The sequence below is a fragment of the Pristiophorus japonicus genome, chromosome 18 (assembly GCF_044704955.1).
Source record: "Pristiophorus japonicus isolate sPriJap1 chromosome 18, sPriJap1.hap1, whole genome shotgun sequence".
Classification (NCBI taxonomy): Eukaryota; Metazoa; Chordata; class Chondrichthyes; family Pristiophoridae; genus Pristiophorus; species Pristiophorus japonicus.
In genome coordinates this window covers 89,409,141-89,426,950 of record NC_091994.1, presented here as the reverse complement: position 1 = coordinate 89,426,950, position 17,810 = coordinate 89,409,141, and the positions used below count along the sequence as shown (strand labels likewise).

Genomic DNA, 17,810 nt, shown 5'->3' with positions numbered 1-17,810 from the left:
GAGCCATGTTAATACATTTGTATCTCTTTGTTGGTTTTTTTTGTTAGTAATTGTATGAATCACGGAAAATGTTTGAACACCAGCTATCGAGTTGCTTGCAGCTGCAGAATTGGGTCTTTTGAAGAATCCCATGACCTGATCAATACCCCCATTGTGCGTCAGCCTGCAGGGCCCAAAGGCGTCCAGTTTCATGAACTCCTCTCGCAACTGTCCGCCACCAAGTTACATCTATAATGTGCAAACAGATGGCCAAAGAAATGATGCAGCAGTTGCTTTGGCTGTAGACTCTGGTGCTTGAAACCATTTGTTTAGAAGGAGTGACTGAGAAACTGCATATGGGCCTTGGCTGTAAAACTCTGCAGGCTGAGAACATCTGCAGATGCAGTGAAAGAAAGAAAGACTTAGATTTATATAGCGCCTTTCACGGCCAAGCGCTTTACAACCAATGAAGTACTTTTGGAGTGTAGTCACAGTTGTAGTGAGGTTGAGAATAGTTGCTTTTTGTTGAGTCCAGTTGTGCGCTACAACCTCACCTGTGGTAGATTTCCCCTGCAATCCAACTCACGTCGTGAATTTGTGTTTTTTTACAGATGGAGAAAGATGAGAATGTGAGTGAATCGTCGCCTCACATTGCTAATATTGGGAAGCTGGTAGAGGTAGGTGGCGCAATTCTCAATATGTAAATAGGACACAAAAATTGTAAGACCCATCTGGAGCTTCACAAAACGAGGAAAAGGTTTGAGTCTGACTGACTATAGACTAGTATACTGTAAAGAAATATGATACAAATGCTGTCCCATAAGTGATCATTGATCTTTTGATCCTTGTAAATATTTTCAGCGTGCGTTAGGATGCCTCTACTCTGCCAAAGAATTAGGGAGTTTTCTACATTGTATTTATTGCATTACTGAGAAAACCACTGTAACCCTTTCAATTCCTGAGAATTATATTTTTTACTTTCATTACTTGTCGTACTCAAGGTAGTTTCAGGAATTCTGGTTGTAAGGTTAGCCTGACCAGTTAAATGAGAAGCGATGTCTATGAGGTGTACTTTTTATTATAAGTACTCCTCATTCTATAATCTTCATAAAAATTATCTTTGATAATCAAGCCTTCCCCAGAACCTGTAAATGTCGAGCATCTCCACTGTATGCAGTGGGCATCAAATCCCTGCACTAGCCCAGATTTTACAGCTAGATTGCAGAATGTTACAGCTAGATTGCAGAATGCCCATTTGATTTCCAGGGATTGGGCAGCTCCACATAGACACTCGGGTTGTTCCAAAGTCATTATCCCTGCATCTCCATTGCATTCAATGGAGCCAGTTCACATGCCTTCCTGATCGGAATGGCATGGAGCAAGGTCAAAAGTAATTTTTATGAAGGTATTTATAAATGAGAGAGTACTTCGAATAAAAACAATTTAGATAAAAATACAACTTCCTAGAGATTTGATAGAGGGTCATATTCTAGGTTGAACATTTTATTAACAATGGAATGTCTTTATTTTAAGGGTTGCTGCAGCACATGTGCATTGCAACATTGAGAAGTGATTCTCCATAATGAGAATTTCTAATCCTGACAATGATCTGACTAAAGCTCACATCTAAGTGCACCATTGGCAGAGAGTGAGGAGCTGGGTACCTGTCTTCCTCCCACAACAGCAAACATTTGTGTGTGCATTGAGTGCCTTTGGTCAGCTTAATTAGGAGGCTTCACAGGAGTGCACGAATTAAATCAATTTTAATTTTTGTTTAGCCCATTTTGTCCAATCTCCTTATCTTGGTAACAGTTATTTTCAAATTGTTATTTTTGAGTTCAGCAACAATCTGAATACATTTTTTAAATTATAAACACATTTGAATTGTTGATTTACCTGATTAGGTGACAACTGTCCTTAAGCCATGTACAAAGCTTCTTCCAAAATTTCAGTTGCAATAAAAATTACCATCCCACCTTTCCATCCGCCAGTTCACAAGTAAGGGCAGTAGTTTCAGCTTATGTTTCAGTGCTGCCAGAACCATGATTTAATATACTGACAGCAAAACTTATTCAGATGTAAAAGCTTTTGGTAAATACTTCAGATGCACTATATCAAAACTACAATTCATAAAATGGATCTTTACACTGGTTCTATCCAAGGGAGGGCATTTTCCAGGCGGTAAAGCAGTCCGTGGTCCCAGTTCATCAAAAATAACAGCATCACTGAAGCTTTGTTTCCTCAGTCTTTTGCTACTTGAGACTTTAATCTGTTTTTAAGCAAGTTAACAATATGGTGCCTTCTGAACCTATAGATCTGATGTGAGAACATTTCTTATACTTGGACAGTTACATAACTAGCCCTGTCGTAGCATTAAGAGTAGTGAACTGAATGCATTAGTGGTGGGTCCACAGTCTCTTGTTTTGCAAGTACATACAACATTTCTCGTACCCCATCTATCATTTTAGCTAAAGAGTTAATGTCCCCTCCCCAATTTGGCAGACAATCATTTTTGTAAAGGTCGAGCTGTACTCAACAAGATTGCCTAACAACTTTGTATTACACAGTTCAGAAAATGGCACAATCTAACAACACAGAATCCATGCATATGATTCTGGTTTATAAACCACAGTTGTGGCAGCATAATGAAACCAAATGAATTTCTTAATCATGCCAAAAGCAGGGTACTCTGGAATCTCAGTTTTAAGCCAGCTAAGGCAGGTGGCTTGGAAATGGTTTGTCTATTGGAAGAAAAACTACCAATTCCAAGAATTGTATGTTTCAGATCAGTTTGTTGTTTCAGATATCGTGCAGTAGAATGGTAAGCCGCAGGTTTATAGTGATGATTTCCAACACATGCTTCTGAACTGTGTTGGGATGTTTGGAAAGCAAACAGCAACAGCTCACTGTTAGAAAGAAAGGCGGCCAAGCGATCTCGGCCTATTTGCGAGGCTAGTTAGCTGTCTAGTCACTGCAGAATGTTTGGATGGGAAATGTGAAGAGGCATGCAAGTTAATTATTGGAAGAGACATGATTAACGGTTGACCAATTCACCTTAAAAATGAAAAATTGCTCCCACTGGGCTGAATCACGTTTTTCTGCAGTGTGACAGAATCCAGCTTTTGTAACATTACAATTTTTTTGCGCCACCAGGAGAATAACTTTGTTTGCCTTCATGGAGTGCAGTCTGAGAAGGACGACGTCACTGTGGCTTGCCTGTGTTCTGTAGCTGTTCTATAAAATTTTCCACAGAACTCTGGCTCATACACACAACAGATATTTATTATTTTAAGAGCCAAAATTCTTTGGAAAGTTCAATAGCACAGCTTCAGAGCGCAAGCTGGCTACAATTAAATTGACCGAACAGGAATGCATTGCATGCAAAGAGGACCAATAGTGGCCCCTGGTGGTGAAAAGAAGTTGCACCATCCCTGACCTGAAAGTGTTTCAAGCCATGTGAAAACCTGTTCCAATTCCTTGATTCCTTTGAGGATATTGCAAATAAATTGTAGAACTCCCGATAATATAGTTTATAGGCTTTGGAGTTTCCGAAAGTCTTTGATAAGGTCTTGCATAAATGAAGTCCTAATAAAACAAAAATCCAAGGGAATCGAAGTTAAAACACTGGATTAGATTTTTTTAAATAGGAAAATGAGTGGACCAGTGAGAGGTGTAGTGTTAGATATTTGTATTCTACAGTTAAGGGAGTGAAATCAAAGTCACGGAAATTCAAGATCCAGTTGAATGGTCCTCCGTGATTCAAAAAGTTCTTAATTATAGAATGATTGAAAATTGCATGGCGTGGGGGACGCTGCTATAAGGAATGATGGGAAGCATGTGATGCTTTGATTTTTATTCCAGACGATGAGATGAAACCATGTCACATGCCATTTTGGAAGTATAAAGGTGCCCTCTGCATTCGTAGTGCAGTGGTTTAGAACAATTTATTGGGACTGCAAGGTTGATTAATGTGGGTAGGAGGAGCTTCAGGGTTTGGTGGACTGTACGGAGAGGGTTTGTCCAGTGAAAATTCTGATGGCTACTTGAAGGTTCTACTCTACAAGATGGAATGGAGTTAATAATGCCCTCAGTCTAAATATATAAAAGAACTAGCTGGTATATGTACCCTTAGTGTGTTGTTAAGATTAGAAGGTTCACAGCTCTGTGCTGTCATTGGAATAGAAATGACTGAGGCTCCCTTTACATAGAGTTTTGGGGAACTGCTTTATACTGAAAGTACTCCCCTATCCTGACCCTATACAATCCTTCAAATTCCATCATAGCCTTGGCCATAAGTGATATATCCCTAATCAGTATAACTTTGTACCAGTTTTCTTTGTTTTTTTTTTCCAAACAGTGAGCTCTGAAAATTCAAAACTGGAGTGAAATCATCTTCGGCTACCTTAGCCAGAAGTAACACAAAATTCTGATGGTCTTTACTCTCCAATAAACAGCTCAGTTCTTGTGGGATTTTCTTATTTATCTCCCATTATGTATGTAGGTCCTTTCTCGAGCATGCATTCTGCAGCTGAGAGGTTGGGTGACTGGAGGATAATGGCAGACATGCAGGCCAGCTGGAGTGTCCTGCTGAATGCCTGTTCACTGACCATCAGAAGGACTTCCTGATTTGTAGGAGATGCCAGAGGTCAGGGTCAAGATTGCAGACCATTGGTGTGTGCTCGGCTCTAGAGTGGCTCCAATTTTGCTATTCGATGCATGGCAAAAACCCAATGAGAACTTTGCTACCTTTTTGTTTCCTCCCCTGATGCTGTTCTCCCATCACAGGGAAATGCACCACCATAAACCTGGCAACTCCATGATACCACAACTGAAGTGAATCAGTGCTACACTACTCTGCCAACACCTGCCAGAATTTTAATATTTGAGGAGATGGTTCCATCAAATACATTTGGCTGGCAGTATGATTATGCTGCAATGCTGAAGCAAATCTGTAACACATGATAAACCTTGTCTTTATATCTGGCTGATTTGAATTAATACATAACATTTCTGTTTCATAGGATATGGAAAACAAGATCAGAAGTACATTGAATGACATCTACTTTGGGAAAACAAAGGATATTGTGAACGGACTAAGGTAATATATAAAATTCTATTCCTGTTTAAACTTTATGTAGAAGCAAGGCCAGTTTTAAGCAACAGTAACTGTATTTATACAGCAGCTTTTATTATAGGAAAACTGTCCCTCGGCACTTCAGAGGTCTAATCAAGAAATGGACGCTGGGCCAAAGAAGGAGATCTTATAACGGGTGATCAAAGCTTGGTCAAAAAGGTAGATTTTAAGGAGGGTCTTAAAGGAGGAGAGATAGAGGCAGAAAGATTTAGGGAGGACATTCCAGAACATGAGCCGAAGCAACTGAAAGCACAGGGAGCAAAGGGAGGGTCAATAAGAGCCCAGAGTCAGATGAACAGGGTTTGGGTGTGTGGGGTCTTAAGGGCCCTTGGGCAAGGCCATCAATGGATTTCAACATGAGGATGACACTTTTCAATGAGACATTGGGAGACCAGGACGCAATGTAGATCAGTGAGGGTGGGGTGATGGGCGAGTGGCACTTGGTGTGAGATAGAAATTGTTAGCAAAGGTACAGAGTTTGTGGTGGGGGCCGAAGACAATGGCTTTGGTCTTCCCGATGTTTAGCTGGATGAAATTGTGGTTCATCCAAGAGTGGCTGTCGGACAAGCAGTCTGACAACACAAGCAATGGAGAGGTCAAGAGAGGTAGAGCCGGAAGACAAGCCATTGAGATGCAGTAGCTATGATTGGATAGGGAAGAGTTGGAGCCAAGTGAGGGCAGTCCCACCGGGCTGGACAACAAAGTTGGAGGAGGTCAGTGTGGCCACCCATGTCAAAGGCTGCAGAGATGTCGAGGGAGAATGTCCCACGGTCACAGTCATGTATATTCCAACCGAGGGACATAAGGGCTAACTTTCTGACTACACCCGGTGCAGGATCTTGCTGCCAAGAGCACACTTTAGGAATTTCGGCAAGCACAGCCCACGATTTTCCAAACATTTGAAAGAATCAATAAATCATGGACAATGCACTTCTGGATTTCTGATGAGTGCTCCCAGCCAGCAAGGCTCTACGCCTGAGAGCACAACATCAAAAATTTATCCCAGGATCTGTTTTATTTCTATCTGTAGGTGGCTTCATATTTCTAATCATCTGTATTAAAGGTTTGTCATATCTAATGTTCAGTTTGAAGCTCCATAAACCTTTAATAGAAAGTGTGTGCACCGTCCACTTTCATTTAAATTTAAAAGCTTCCAGTTAACTGAACTAATTTTCTGTTGAATTATACATAATATTTATGTAGTTAAAACATATTGTTCATGATACTACAGGATTCATGGTAATGACGCTTCATTAATGATTTTTGTCCTTCATGACTGAGTTGGGGAAGCTCTACTGAGAGGTGTAGGTAATAGACCGGTTTCAGAATGCAGAGAAAGCTGGGAGAGTTCCCCTGGCTAGGAGAGACCTGCTGTGTTTCCTATCCAATAGAAAGAGAGGAGTCGAGGAGAAAAACTATTACCAGGATGTAATCGTTACTTTTCCAAATAAACTCCAGCGTTGAGATGCAGGCTCGGGTTCTTGTACATGCACCACAGCTGGTACTGAGAGGCTATGTTTGAACAATGTGATTCATTAGGAATATATTTTAAAATAGACAGTGATGTCCACTCATTATTTGTCCATGTATAACTTACTCAGCACACGTTCCAGAAAAACTGATAAGCTCTGACTTCTGTGCAAGTCATGCTGCTGGTCTCCAGCTTTGGCTTGGATACTGATCAGTCCTGTTCAAGGAGTAATCGGAAGGATTTCCCTTCTAGCTGATGAGCTCACATGTGTGCAGAAGCCCAAGTGTATCTATTCTTCGACAGCTCAGCTCACCCAAATTGCATATGGATCTTTTTAAATTCTCTTGCCCCTCCCCTTTCTTGCTGCCACCATCCTTCCCCTTATTTCAATTTCTGAACGGGTGCTGTTTGGACCTGCTTTATGTTCTTGCTGTATTTTGTCAGTGAAAAAAGCTGAATTCATGGCCGAGTCCAATCCTCTTTAAACATGGAGGGGCTGAGGCCCTGTGTGGGATCAGAGGGGCCGAGGTATAGTATCAAAGGGAACATTCCCCTGATTATGATGCTATCCATGGCATGAGGTTCTTAAAGTTGCAGTGCCCTGGGTGATTTTACCTACCCCTCGGTGGTGCCGAGGTTCCTGTTTGTGAAGGACTTTGTTTACGAAAACATTTTCGGGGATGGTGAAAAAGATACCCACCATCAGTACTATTTGTTTGGAACTTCTATCCACGTCCAGTTATTGGTGGGAGTCCTGTGACTGCAGTGTGTGGAAAAAAAATCAGTGATTGAATTGTGCTACTGAAAATAATCAGAGACACTTCTACAAAGTTCAGTTCAGGAGCTTTGCTTCTCATTTTTGAGAATGAATTATCCAAAAATAAAATGTAATTTAGTTAAAATAGGTTTGGTATATGAAAAATAATAACGTTCTGCAGGTTTGTATGTAGCTATCACCTCCTCTTGTCTTATTAATTTTATTCATTTTTCTGTATTTCATCTCTCCTTTTCTCCTTGACTTTCATGTAAAAATAAAACCTTTTTATAGATCAATTGATGATTTACCAGACACCCAAAAGCTTAAGCAGTTACAGAGGGAACTGTCTCAAGTACTGACCCAGCGCCAGATCTTCATCCAGCCTGATAATTAAGTGCCCAGGTATCTGCCTGTGAGGCTTACAATGTGATTAACCACAACTTAACTGGGCTGACATGATCAGCCTTTGTCCTTGCATGAACTTTTACTGGTAAATCTAACCCCTAACTCACCTCACCCAAGGCAGCTGTTGCTTTCTACTGCAGAGTGAACACCACACTTGCAACACATGGTCTGTAAAAGTGCTTCAATAACTTTAGATCTTGATGTACATTAGTTGTGTTGAAAGTTTGCATGTCATTTATTATGGTACAATTGAGCTTTTACATGGGCAAGTTCTACATTCTGAAGGACCTTCCATTTGATGCGTGATGGTATGAATTCCATGAGGGAGCAAGTTCATTTCATGGTCTGTTTTACTAATTTGTATAACCAATTCACTTCTTTTTGTTTAGACTGCTTGAAATGTGGATATTATCAGTCCTGACATTCCCAGCTGAATTGGTTTTCCACAAGTACCACCTTGTTGGTAAATCCATTGTCCTGGGTGCAGCAGAAATGTGTGTTTATGTAGCTCCTTTAATATAGCAAAGCATCCCAGTGTCCTTCACTGTTCAGGGTCAAATTCAGGCAAAACTAGAAGAGAAATACTAGTGCTGAATCATATAGAACGGCAAGGTCCCAGGTTCAGTTCCTGGACTCTGCTGAGTTCATTGATCATCTCCTGGAGGCAGGGGGGGGTTTCCTGCTCCTGATCGCTGTCCAATTGTCCTTCTAGAAAGTGTGTGGATGGGATCACGGTTGGCAATGCGATCCATGTTCAAATAGCCTTCTAACTTCCTTGACCAGGTCATGTATGAACAAACTTCCCTGTCCAGATCATGTATGACCAGTGGTAGTTGGCTCCTATAAATTGCAGGAGGTAATGTTTTTGAGAGAAAAGTGGAGAAAAATAATAATTTACTCTCCAACTGGGCAAGTTCTTCTAAAAGGGTACAGTTGGTGCATTAAAACACTGGTTAGAGGTTTCAGTGTAAAGCTCCTCACTGCTGTTTATATATTGCTGCAATACCCATCACTGCACGAGCAGTTCTGTGTACAAGTTGCATTAGAATTGTCATTGCCCATTTGAGGCCACAAGGAACACCTATTTTAGCAGGGTAGCTGAGTGTGAGTGTCCACCTTTTGTGTCCTTGACCTGTATTTAGAACAGAAAAGGGTAACGGTCCTCTATATATGTCTGCTAGGGATACTAAGTGGAATGAGTTTAGGCAGTTTAGATTCATGAGGAAATGATTGTAATCTACTGGGGACTCAATCATTCTGCTCAACAAATCCTTCACAAGGAATTCAGGAAATGCTGTTCATAATATGCACAAGAAGAAATGTTCTATCTAACTGAGGTTACAATGTGAGATGGAAATCCTATCTCTGCTTAACAGAAGAATGACCTTGAATAGCTGCTTGCTGTTGCATGGCAAAAATAAAAAGGCTGCTTGGTGGAAGAAACGTTTCCAAATGGATGAGTCAGATTGAAAGAGATGAAGTGATTACACATGAGCTTATCAGTTTGGGCGTTCCCAGCATGGTTTGTCGTGCATGGAGTGGAACTCAGTGGAGACAGTAATTTGTGCAGTGTTTGGCTTTGAAAAGGGCTTAAAGATACAGCAAGGAATGTCATCAATATGTGATTTATCCTTCATGATTGACAACTTTCGGGTTTTTTTTAAATTAACTTTCTTTGTATTCCAAAGCAAATGATTTTTGCATAACTGCAATTCTCTTCCAGACCCTTAACAGATCATATTCCAGCAGCCACCCCATCAATGAAAATGTTTGCCCTTGGCATTCAACTTTTGAATAAATCGTACTGCTACACTCACGCACACAAACCGGACAACAATTGAAACAGTTACTGCTACACACACACACATTTAACCTGGTTATTCTCACGTTGGAGTTTGCACATCTGATCAATATACATAATTTCTAAACTCCCGTTCTGTTTATAGGTTTTATGTCAACATTCTTCCAGTTATTTCATTTCCTCGTCTTGAGCTGCTGTAATGTTTGCTCTAAATGTGTCTCTAAAACATTAAAGAGCTAATAGTTATGTTAATATCAGGTCATTCTTGTCAGCTGCAAATGTGCACAGCTGGTGTGTTTAGTGCTCAGGTGCAGAGGTTTTTTTTGCATCACTTCTCTTGTCTCCTCTCCTGCAAAGGGGAACTCTGGGTGACTGCCAAAGGGATACTATTGGATGGAGGTAATAGGCACAAGTGAGTTTAAATCATTGTTCAGGTTATTTAAGTACATGGTCCTCTGTGATAACAGATCAATGTGTAGGTTTGAGAGGCAACGCACTGGCCAGATTTTTGATCTCTCTTCCTACCATTTGAAAGGTCATCCTGAATTCCATGCCTAAGTTACTAAATTAGATGAGGTGTTTAAAGCTGTTCAGTTTAGTTTAGGTCAGTGGGTGCAGGGTAAATTTACTTAGTGAATTGGAATCTTTTAGTAGCAGTAGTTCTGCAAACGGAATCGCTGTTTGATGAAATAAAATATCACATAACAATCTGCCTCATAACTTGAGGAAATCCAAAATCAATTAAGCTTTCTATCAATATTTGCTACAAAACCTCATGTTGCTTTCCAGCAGACCACATAATGCCTACAACCATTCTTCATGTGGGTGTATTGGACATCACAGCCAATATTTGTACAAAGGTAATTTTGTATTGCATATTGTGTGAGCCAGCAGATGAGGACCCATGGACTCTTACAGTTTCTATACTAGAACTCATGAAAAATTCTGATTTTAAAAGGTCACTTCAACTCTCTCTCAATCTTCCCTTTAGAGAGTTCACTCAAATTCCTTCTTCAGGCTGTTTGCCCAGCCTGCTGATCTGAAACTAGACAGTAAACATACATCCTGCTTTCATGTCTCCTGTTTAGTAGACATGTTGGCATTTCCTAGATTTAGAACTGTCAACTTTGCAGAATTTAAGAGGCCCTTAAATGAAAAAAAGAATTAATTTGCATCTTCTAAAGTGTCCTTTTAAAATAGACCCAGCTCAGATTCATACGCTGCAATCCAGTAGAATATACACCGTACAATGGGCCCATCCTACAATGTAAAGGTTGGATGTTTTGGCTGAAAGGAGGAAGGAATGCATACGTCGGGAGTGTTCAGGACTTGCAGCAACAGCAGTAGAGAAGCAGATTGGAATCCAGGGAGAACAAAGTAGCAAAGCTGATAACTATAGTCACCCTGTAAATGCACCCTGCACCTGTGGTGACCTCGCCATTTGTCATCAGGTTTTGTTGTATCTTTAAAACCACCGAGTTTTTCTGCAGATTTGATTTTCACAGCGGACTATTGTGCAGTCCTTTGCCAAGCTAACTGTTCATTTGTTTCACAGGTCTGTGGCGTCACTTGCAGACAGATCAAGCCAGGAAGCTCTGCTAACTAATCTGGCAGAAGCTTTGAAGAAAAGACAGCAACCTTATTGATTCTTAGAGCTAACTGACAAAAGCAAAGCACTGTCAGTTTCGGTTACATTATTTTCTTATATTTCTTTTGTTCAGTTCTTTAATTTGTCCCATTAAAATTTGCCTAAACTATTCCATGTTTAAAAGCCATTCTAACCCTGTCAAAATTGTATAAAATGCTATGTTTTAGCTTGTAAACCTAGTTCATACTACACAACGGCTTATTTCACAATCAAACACGAGGAACATTTACTAGGCATCTTTATACTTTCATTTTTATTGGTCACAATGGTTAACACAACCCCAACCTGGCATTATTTTTTGTTCAAAGACACTGGTTACATTTATGTGAAATGTAAAGCACGGAACTGAACTTGAACTGCAGACAACGATGGCGCGATGGAGATACAGACTCACTCGAGCAAAATGTTATAATACCAGTTAACTTTCCAAGGAACAAGGGTTGTATGTTCAGTATTGTACTATAGAAAGATGTGATATAAACTGTCCTGAAATTCTACAAGTTCTAACATATTTGCCTTTAAGGTTCTCCCGTGTCAATATTTTGAGGAATGCAAGGGTTTTTTTTGTAAAGCTTAAAAATTGAAATGTACATCTTGTACTTGAGCCTCCAAACTAAAAAAATAAATAGAACTAGAAACTCATAACAAGCAGCAGTTGTGTGTGAACACTGTTTCTTTTCAGAAATACATTTACCATTATAAAAAAATATATATATATTATATATATATATATATATAATATATATTATACTCGCGTCTGCTCTGCTATTTAATCAGATCCTGGCTGATCTGCACCTACACTCCACTTACCTGCCTTAGTTTAGCTAACAAAATCCATCAATCTCCGTCTTGAAAGTTCCAATTGTCCCAGTATCCAGAATTTTGGAGGAAGATAATTCCATATATCTACTACCCTTTATCTGAAAAGAGTTTAAAGCTGGTTAGGGTTGAGAGTAGCTGTGTCGTACAGATCACAAAGATGCCAAGTTTATTCCTGGGTCTGTGCTCAGTTCGTTTCTATGAGAGGTGCTACAATTAGCTGCAGCATCTTTGGATTATGGAGGGTAAACTCGTCCAGAGTTCCTGCGTTCAAACACAAATGTGACTCCTGCTATGTGCATTGGGTGAGGGTGCTAGCAGGCTTGACTGTGACCCCCCCTCCCCCATGGTCAAGGGGATGGCATCAAACAGGAAATTAGGGATGCGTGCAATAAAGGTGCAGCAGTTATCATGGGTGACTTTAATCTGCATATAGATTGGGCTAACCAAACTGGTAGCAATATGGTGGAGGAGGATTTCTAGGAGTGTATAAGGGATGGTTTTCTAGACCAATACGTCAAGGAACCAACTAGAGAGCTGGGTATTGTGTAATGAGAGAGGATTCATTACTGATCTTGTACGAGGCCCCTTGGGGAAGAGTGACCATAATATCGTAGAATTCTTAAGATGGAGAGTGACACAGTTAATTCAGAGACTAGAATCCTGAACTTAAAGAAAGGTAACTTCGATGGTATGAGATGTGAATTGGCTAGGATAGACTGGCGAATGATACTTAAAGGGTTGACAGTGGATAGGCAATGGCAGACATTTAAAGATCACATGGATGAACTTCAACAATTGTACATCTCTGTCTGGCGTAAAAATAAAACGGGGAAGGTGGCTTAACCGTGGCTACCAAGGGAAATTAGGGATAGTGTTAAATCCAAGGAAGAGGCATATAAATTGGCCAGAAAAAGCAGCAAACCTGAGGACTGGGAGAAATTTAGAATTCAGCAGATGAAGACAAAGGGTTTAATTAGGAGGGGGAAAATAGAATATGAGCGGAAGCTTGCCGGGAACATAAAAACTGACTGCAAAAGCCTCTATAGATATGTGAAGAGAAAAAGATTAATAAAGACAAAAGTGAACTTGTGGAATTCTCTACCACAGAAAGTTGTTGAGGCCAGTTTGTTAGATATATTCAAAAGGGAGTTAGATGTGGCCCTTACGGCTAAAGGGATCAAGGGGTATGGAGAGAAAGCAGGAATGGGGTACTAAAGTTGCAAAAATGATTAGCCATGATCATATTGAATGGTGGTGCAGGCTCGAAGTGCCAAATGGCCTACTCCACTTATTTTCTATGTTTCAGTGAAATTTACTGTCTCGTCCCTACTAGAGCTTCTACTTGTAGAATAGCTAAAAGTAAATGTTAGTCCCTTAGAGGGTGTGACTACAGAATTAATAATGTGAAACGGGGAAATGGTAGAGGCTTTGAACAAATATTTTGTATTGGTCTTCACGGTAGAGGACACTAAAAACGTCCCAATAATTGATAATCAAGGAGCTATTGCCGGGGGGGGGGGGAACTTAAAACAATCGCTATCATTAGAGATAAAGTACTAGGCAAACTAATGGGACTAAAGGTGGACAAGTCTCCCTGGACCGGATGGCATGCATCTTAGGGTTTTAAAAGAAGTGGCTGCAGAGATAGTGGATGCATTGGTTGTAATCTCCCAAAGTTCCCTGGATTCTGAGGTCCTAGTGGACTGGAAAACCACAAATGTAACCGTTTTAATTTAAGAAAGGCGGGCGACACAAAGCAGGAAACTGTAGACCAGTATTCCTAACATCTGTCATTGGGAAAATGCTGGAGTCCATCATTCAGGAAGCAGTGACAGGACATTTAGAAAATCATCATGCAGTCAAGCAGAATCAGCATAGTTTTATGAAAGGGGAAATCATGTTTGAGAAATTTGTTGGAGTTCTTTGAGGATGTAACGAGCAAAGTGGATAAAGGAGAACCGGTTGATATCATATATTTGGATTTCCAGAAAGCATTCAATAAGGTGCCACACAAAAGGTTACTGTACAAGATAAGAGCTCACGGGGTTGGGGTAATATATTAGCGTGGATAGAGGATTGGCTAACTAACAGAAAACAGTCGGGATAAATGGGTCATTTTCAGGCTGGCAAACTAACTAGTGGGGTGCCACAAGGATTAGTGCCAGGGCCTCAACTATTTACAATTTATATTAATGACTTGGATGAAGGAACTGAGTGTAATGTAGCCCAATTTGCTGCTGATACAAAGATAGGTGGGAAAGCAAGTTGTGAGGATGATGCAAAGAATCTACACGGATATAGATAGGCTCAGTGAGTAGGCAAAAATTTGGCAGATGGACTATAATGTGGGAAAATGTGAGGTTATCCACTTTGGTAGGAAAAATAAAAAAGTAAATTATTATTTAAATGGGGAGCGATTACAAAATACTGCGGTACAGAGGGATCGGGGGTTCTTGTGCATGAAACGCAAAAAGTTAGCATGGAGGTACGGCAAGTAATCAGGAAGGCAAATGGAATACTAGCCTTTATTGCAAAGGGGATTGAGTATAAAAGTAGGGAAGTCCTGCTCCAATTGTACACAGTATTGGTAAGACCACACCTAGAGCACTACATACAGTTTTGGTCTCCTTATTTACAGAAAGATATACTTGCACTGGAGGCAGTTCAGAGAAGGCTCATGAGGTTGATTCTTGAGATGAAGGGGTTGTCATATAGAAAGGTTGAGCAGGTTGGGCCTATGCTCCTTGGAGTTTAGAAAAATGACAGGTGATCTTATTGAAACATATAGGATTCTGAGGGGGCTTGACAGGGTAGATGCAGAGAGGATGTTTCCCCTCATGGGGGAATCTAGAACTAGGGGGCATAGTTTCAGAATAAGGGGTCGCCCATTTAAAATAGAAATGAGGAGGAATTTCCTCTGAGGGTCGTGAATCTTTGGAATTCTCTACCCCAGAGAGCTGTGGAGGCTGGGTCTTGAGTCAATGGTTACGGGGAATGGGTGGGGAAGTGGAGTTGAGGCCAGGATCAGATCAGCCATGATCTTATTGAATGGCGGAGCAGGCTCGAGGGGCCGAATGGCCGACCCCTGCTCCTATTTCTTACGTCCCCGCCACACGAAAAATGGCCATTTAGACAAAGAATTAGGGGTAACTAGCACCTGTGAAGAGTAAGTTCTTTCAATAGAGAAAAAAAATTGTCAATGAAACAAAGTGACTTGTCTTATGCCGAGCTTTACATCCTTCACTACATTGGCCTCTGCACTTCAGTGCTTTACTCGGGTGGTTCTTCAGTTCTGCCGTAATCCATGCGAATGTGCTGACTGGTAACTTCCAATTATCTGAAGCTAATTCAACGTTTTGAATACTAAGTGCCTGTTTCATGAATAATCAGCTGCTGCTCTCTTCAGTTTGTTGCAACAATTTGTGTCTAAAAAGGTTAAGGGTAGCTTTAGAACACTCCCGGTTGTCCTGGTAATGGCATGGTTGCCACGTGAGCATTTGTTAATAAATGTAGCGATAAACCCGGCAACGCTTCTAAGATCCGTCTTCATGATTTGAGACACTCCATGGATTCTCACTTCCTGCTTTGTAATCGAATCACTGTCCCTTTCCATTGCAAATTCTAAGTGGTCTAAGGGGTATTTTTCATTGGGCTGGGAATAACAATGTTGGCTTTTGGTTTAAATAAAATCTAAATTGATCTCCAGTCAGCTTAAATCGTTATTTGCATCTGTTATCCTACAAATGATGTTAATAGCCTGTCTAGAGTTTATTTGCAATGGTACAGATTGTATGTGACAGCGGTAAAAAGTATAAATTACTGTCTCTGGTCACTTACTGCAATATATTAGCGCTGCAAATTTGGGGAATGTACGTGGTAATTCCGAGAATGCTTTTTTCAATCCCCAATTAATTAATTATTTAAACTCTAATGTTTCAATTTTTTATTTGCATTTTGTCTTCATAAATACAAATTTGACACAATCCCCTGATACCAGAGGCAGGCAGTATATACATCATTTAGAACTGTCGGCGTGATAGAAGTGGTCTCAATTTTTCTCCTCCGCTCACTCACTCTAACCTATCTACCTCCCTCCCTCTGAACAGGGCCAACCCTAACATTGTTGTTAAAACCTGCTGACCAGAATGGCTCTGTTGTTTGATGAACAGACCTCTACCTTGCAGAGGCTGAACACCAACTCTCTGACACCTCCAACCTCCCCCTGGACCACGATCCCACTACCGAACATCAAGCCATCGTTTCCCAGACCGTCACTGATCTCATCTCGTCTGGAGATCTTCCCACCCCACCCCATGGCCTCCAACCTCATAGTCCCCCAACCGCGCACAGCCCACTTCTACCTCAATCCCAAGATCCACAAACAGGACTGCCCCGGTAGACACATCGTTTCAGCCTGTTCTTGCCCCACGGAATTGATTTCTTCCTATCTCGACTTTTTTTTCTTGTCAAGTGTCTTCCCACCTACATCCGCGACTCTTCCGATGTCACTTTAACAGTTTCCAGTTTCCTGGCCCTAACCATCTCCTTTTTACCGTGCGTGCCCAATCCCGACACTTTCATCCCCCACCAGGATGGCCTGAGGGCGTTCCACTTCTTCCTTGAAGAGGCCCAACCAGTCCCCATCCACCACCACGCTTCTCCGCCTGGCTGAACTTGTTCTTACATTGAGCAACTTTTCCTTTGACTACACTCCCTCCAAATAATAGGTGTTGCTATGGGAACCCATATGGATCCTAGCTATGTCTGCCTTTTTGTGGGCTATATGGAATATTCTTTGTTCCAGTCCGACTCAGGCCCCCTTCCTACTCTCTCTTTCTGGTACATTGATGACTGTATCAGTGCTGTTTCCTGCTCTTGCCCCGAAATGGAAAATGTAATCAACCTTGCTTCCAATTTCCACGCTTCCCACACCTTCACATGGTCCAACTCTTCCCCTTCCTTTCCTCAATGTCTCTCCATTACTGGGGATAGGCTGTCGACCAATATTTACTATAAACCCACTGACTCCTGCAGCTAGCTGGATTACAGTTCTTCCCATCCCACTTCCTGTAAGGACTCTATTCCATTCTCCCAGTTCAGCTCCTTGGCCTTTGAACATACTCCATTCTCCCGGTGCACATCTTACCCAACTTTAGCTCTGAATTCTCTGTCAATCCTGGTGATGTTTGAAGCATCAGGAGTCCAAAATATGAGATTTTAGCAATTGTGTGCTGTGTTGCTGCCTTCTGTGGTTATGACCATAATAAGGTTACCCTGCAAAGTCCAGTCACCAATGGCTGTCTGCACAGTTCGAGACAGAGACACAGAGAGAGAGCGAGAGAGAGGAGCCAAGCTGCATTCAAACAGAGACCGAGATTTCTTCAGTTGAGTTACCACAGTCAGTTGTTTTCATATGTCAACAGTTATTCACATCCAAAAAGTCTCAATAAATTTTGGGGGGATATTTAAGCAGCTGTGGCTTTTTGGATATTTGATTCACTTCGGAACATATAAGATTATAAATCAGACGAATACAGCTCCCACAGTGATAAGAAATACAAGAAAAGAAACATTGCAAATATAAAAGTTATCTATAAAAAAGCTATTTAGATTGTAACTACTGATTGTTTTCCTCTTGGAGCTTGACAGAAGTATTTCTACTGTTTATCTTCTCTTAGCCAGCACCCCAGAGTCGAGGATGACTTGCTTCCACATTTAAATGACTGATGAGACCAATGCGGAACCTACAGTCTCTGTCACAGGTGGGGCAGATGGTGGTTGGAGAGACGGGTG

At 41.0% G+C, this 17,810-nt stretch overlaps 1 protein-coding gene across 2 annotated transcripts in view; it reads left to right on the top strand.

The window, feature by feature from the left end:
• The window catches only part of capzb (capping actin protein of muscle Z-line subunit beta), a 109,617-nt gene extending 97,771 nt beyond the window's left edge, over positions 1–11,846 (top strand). Inside the window, exons 7-10 of one of the 2 annotated variants that reach the window (XM_070860312.1) lie at positions 591–656; positions 5,001–5,077; positions 7,633–7,743; positions 11,103–11,190. In XM_070860312.1, coding sequence (XP_070716413.1) covers positions 591–656; positions 5,001–5,077; positions 7,633–7,735 — 246 coding nt within the window. In that variant the 3' untranslated portion in view covers positions 7,736–7,743; positions 11,103–11,190. Of the gene's footprint in view, positions 1–590; positions 657–5,000; positions 5,078–7,632; positions 7,744–11,102 lie in introns of both variants that reach the window. The other variant, XM_070860313.1, reaches the window with a different exon arrangement.
• Positions 11,847–17,810: the final 5,964 nt, after the last annotated feature.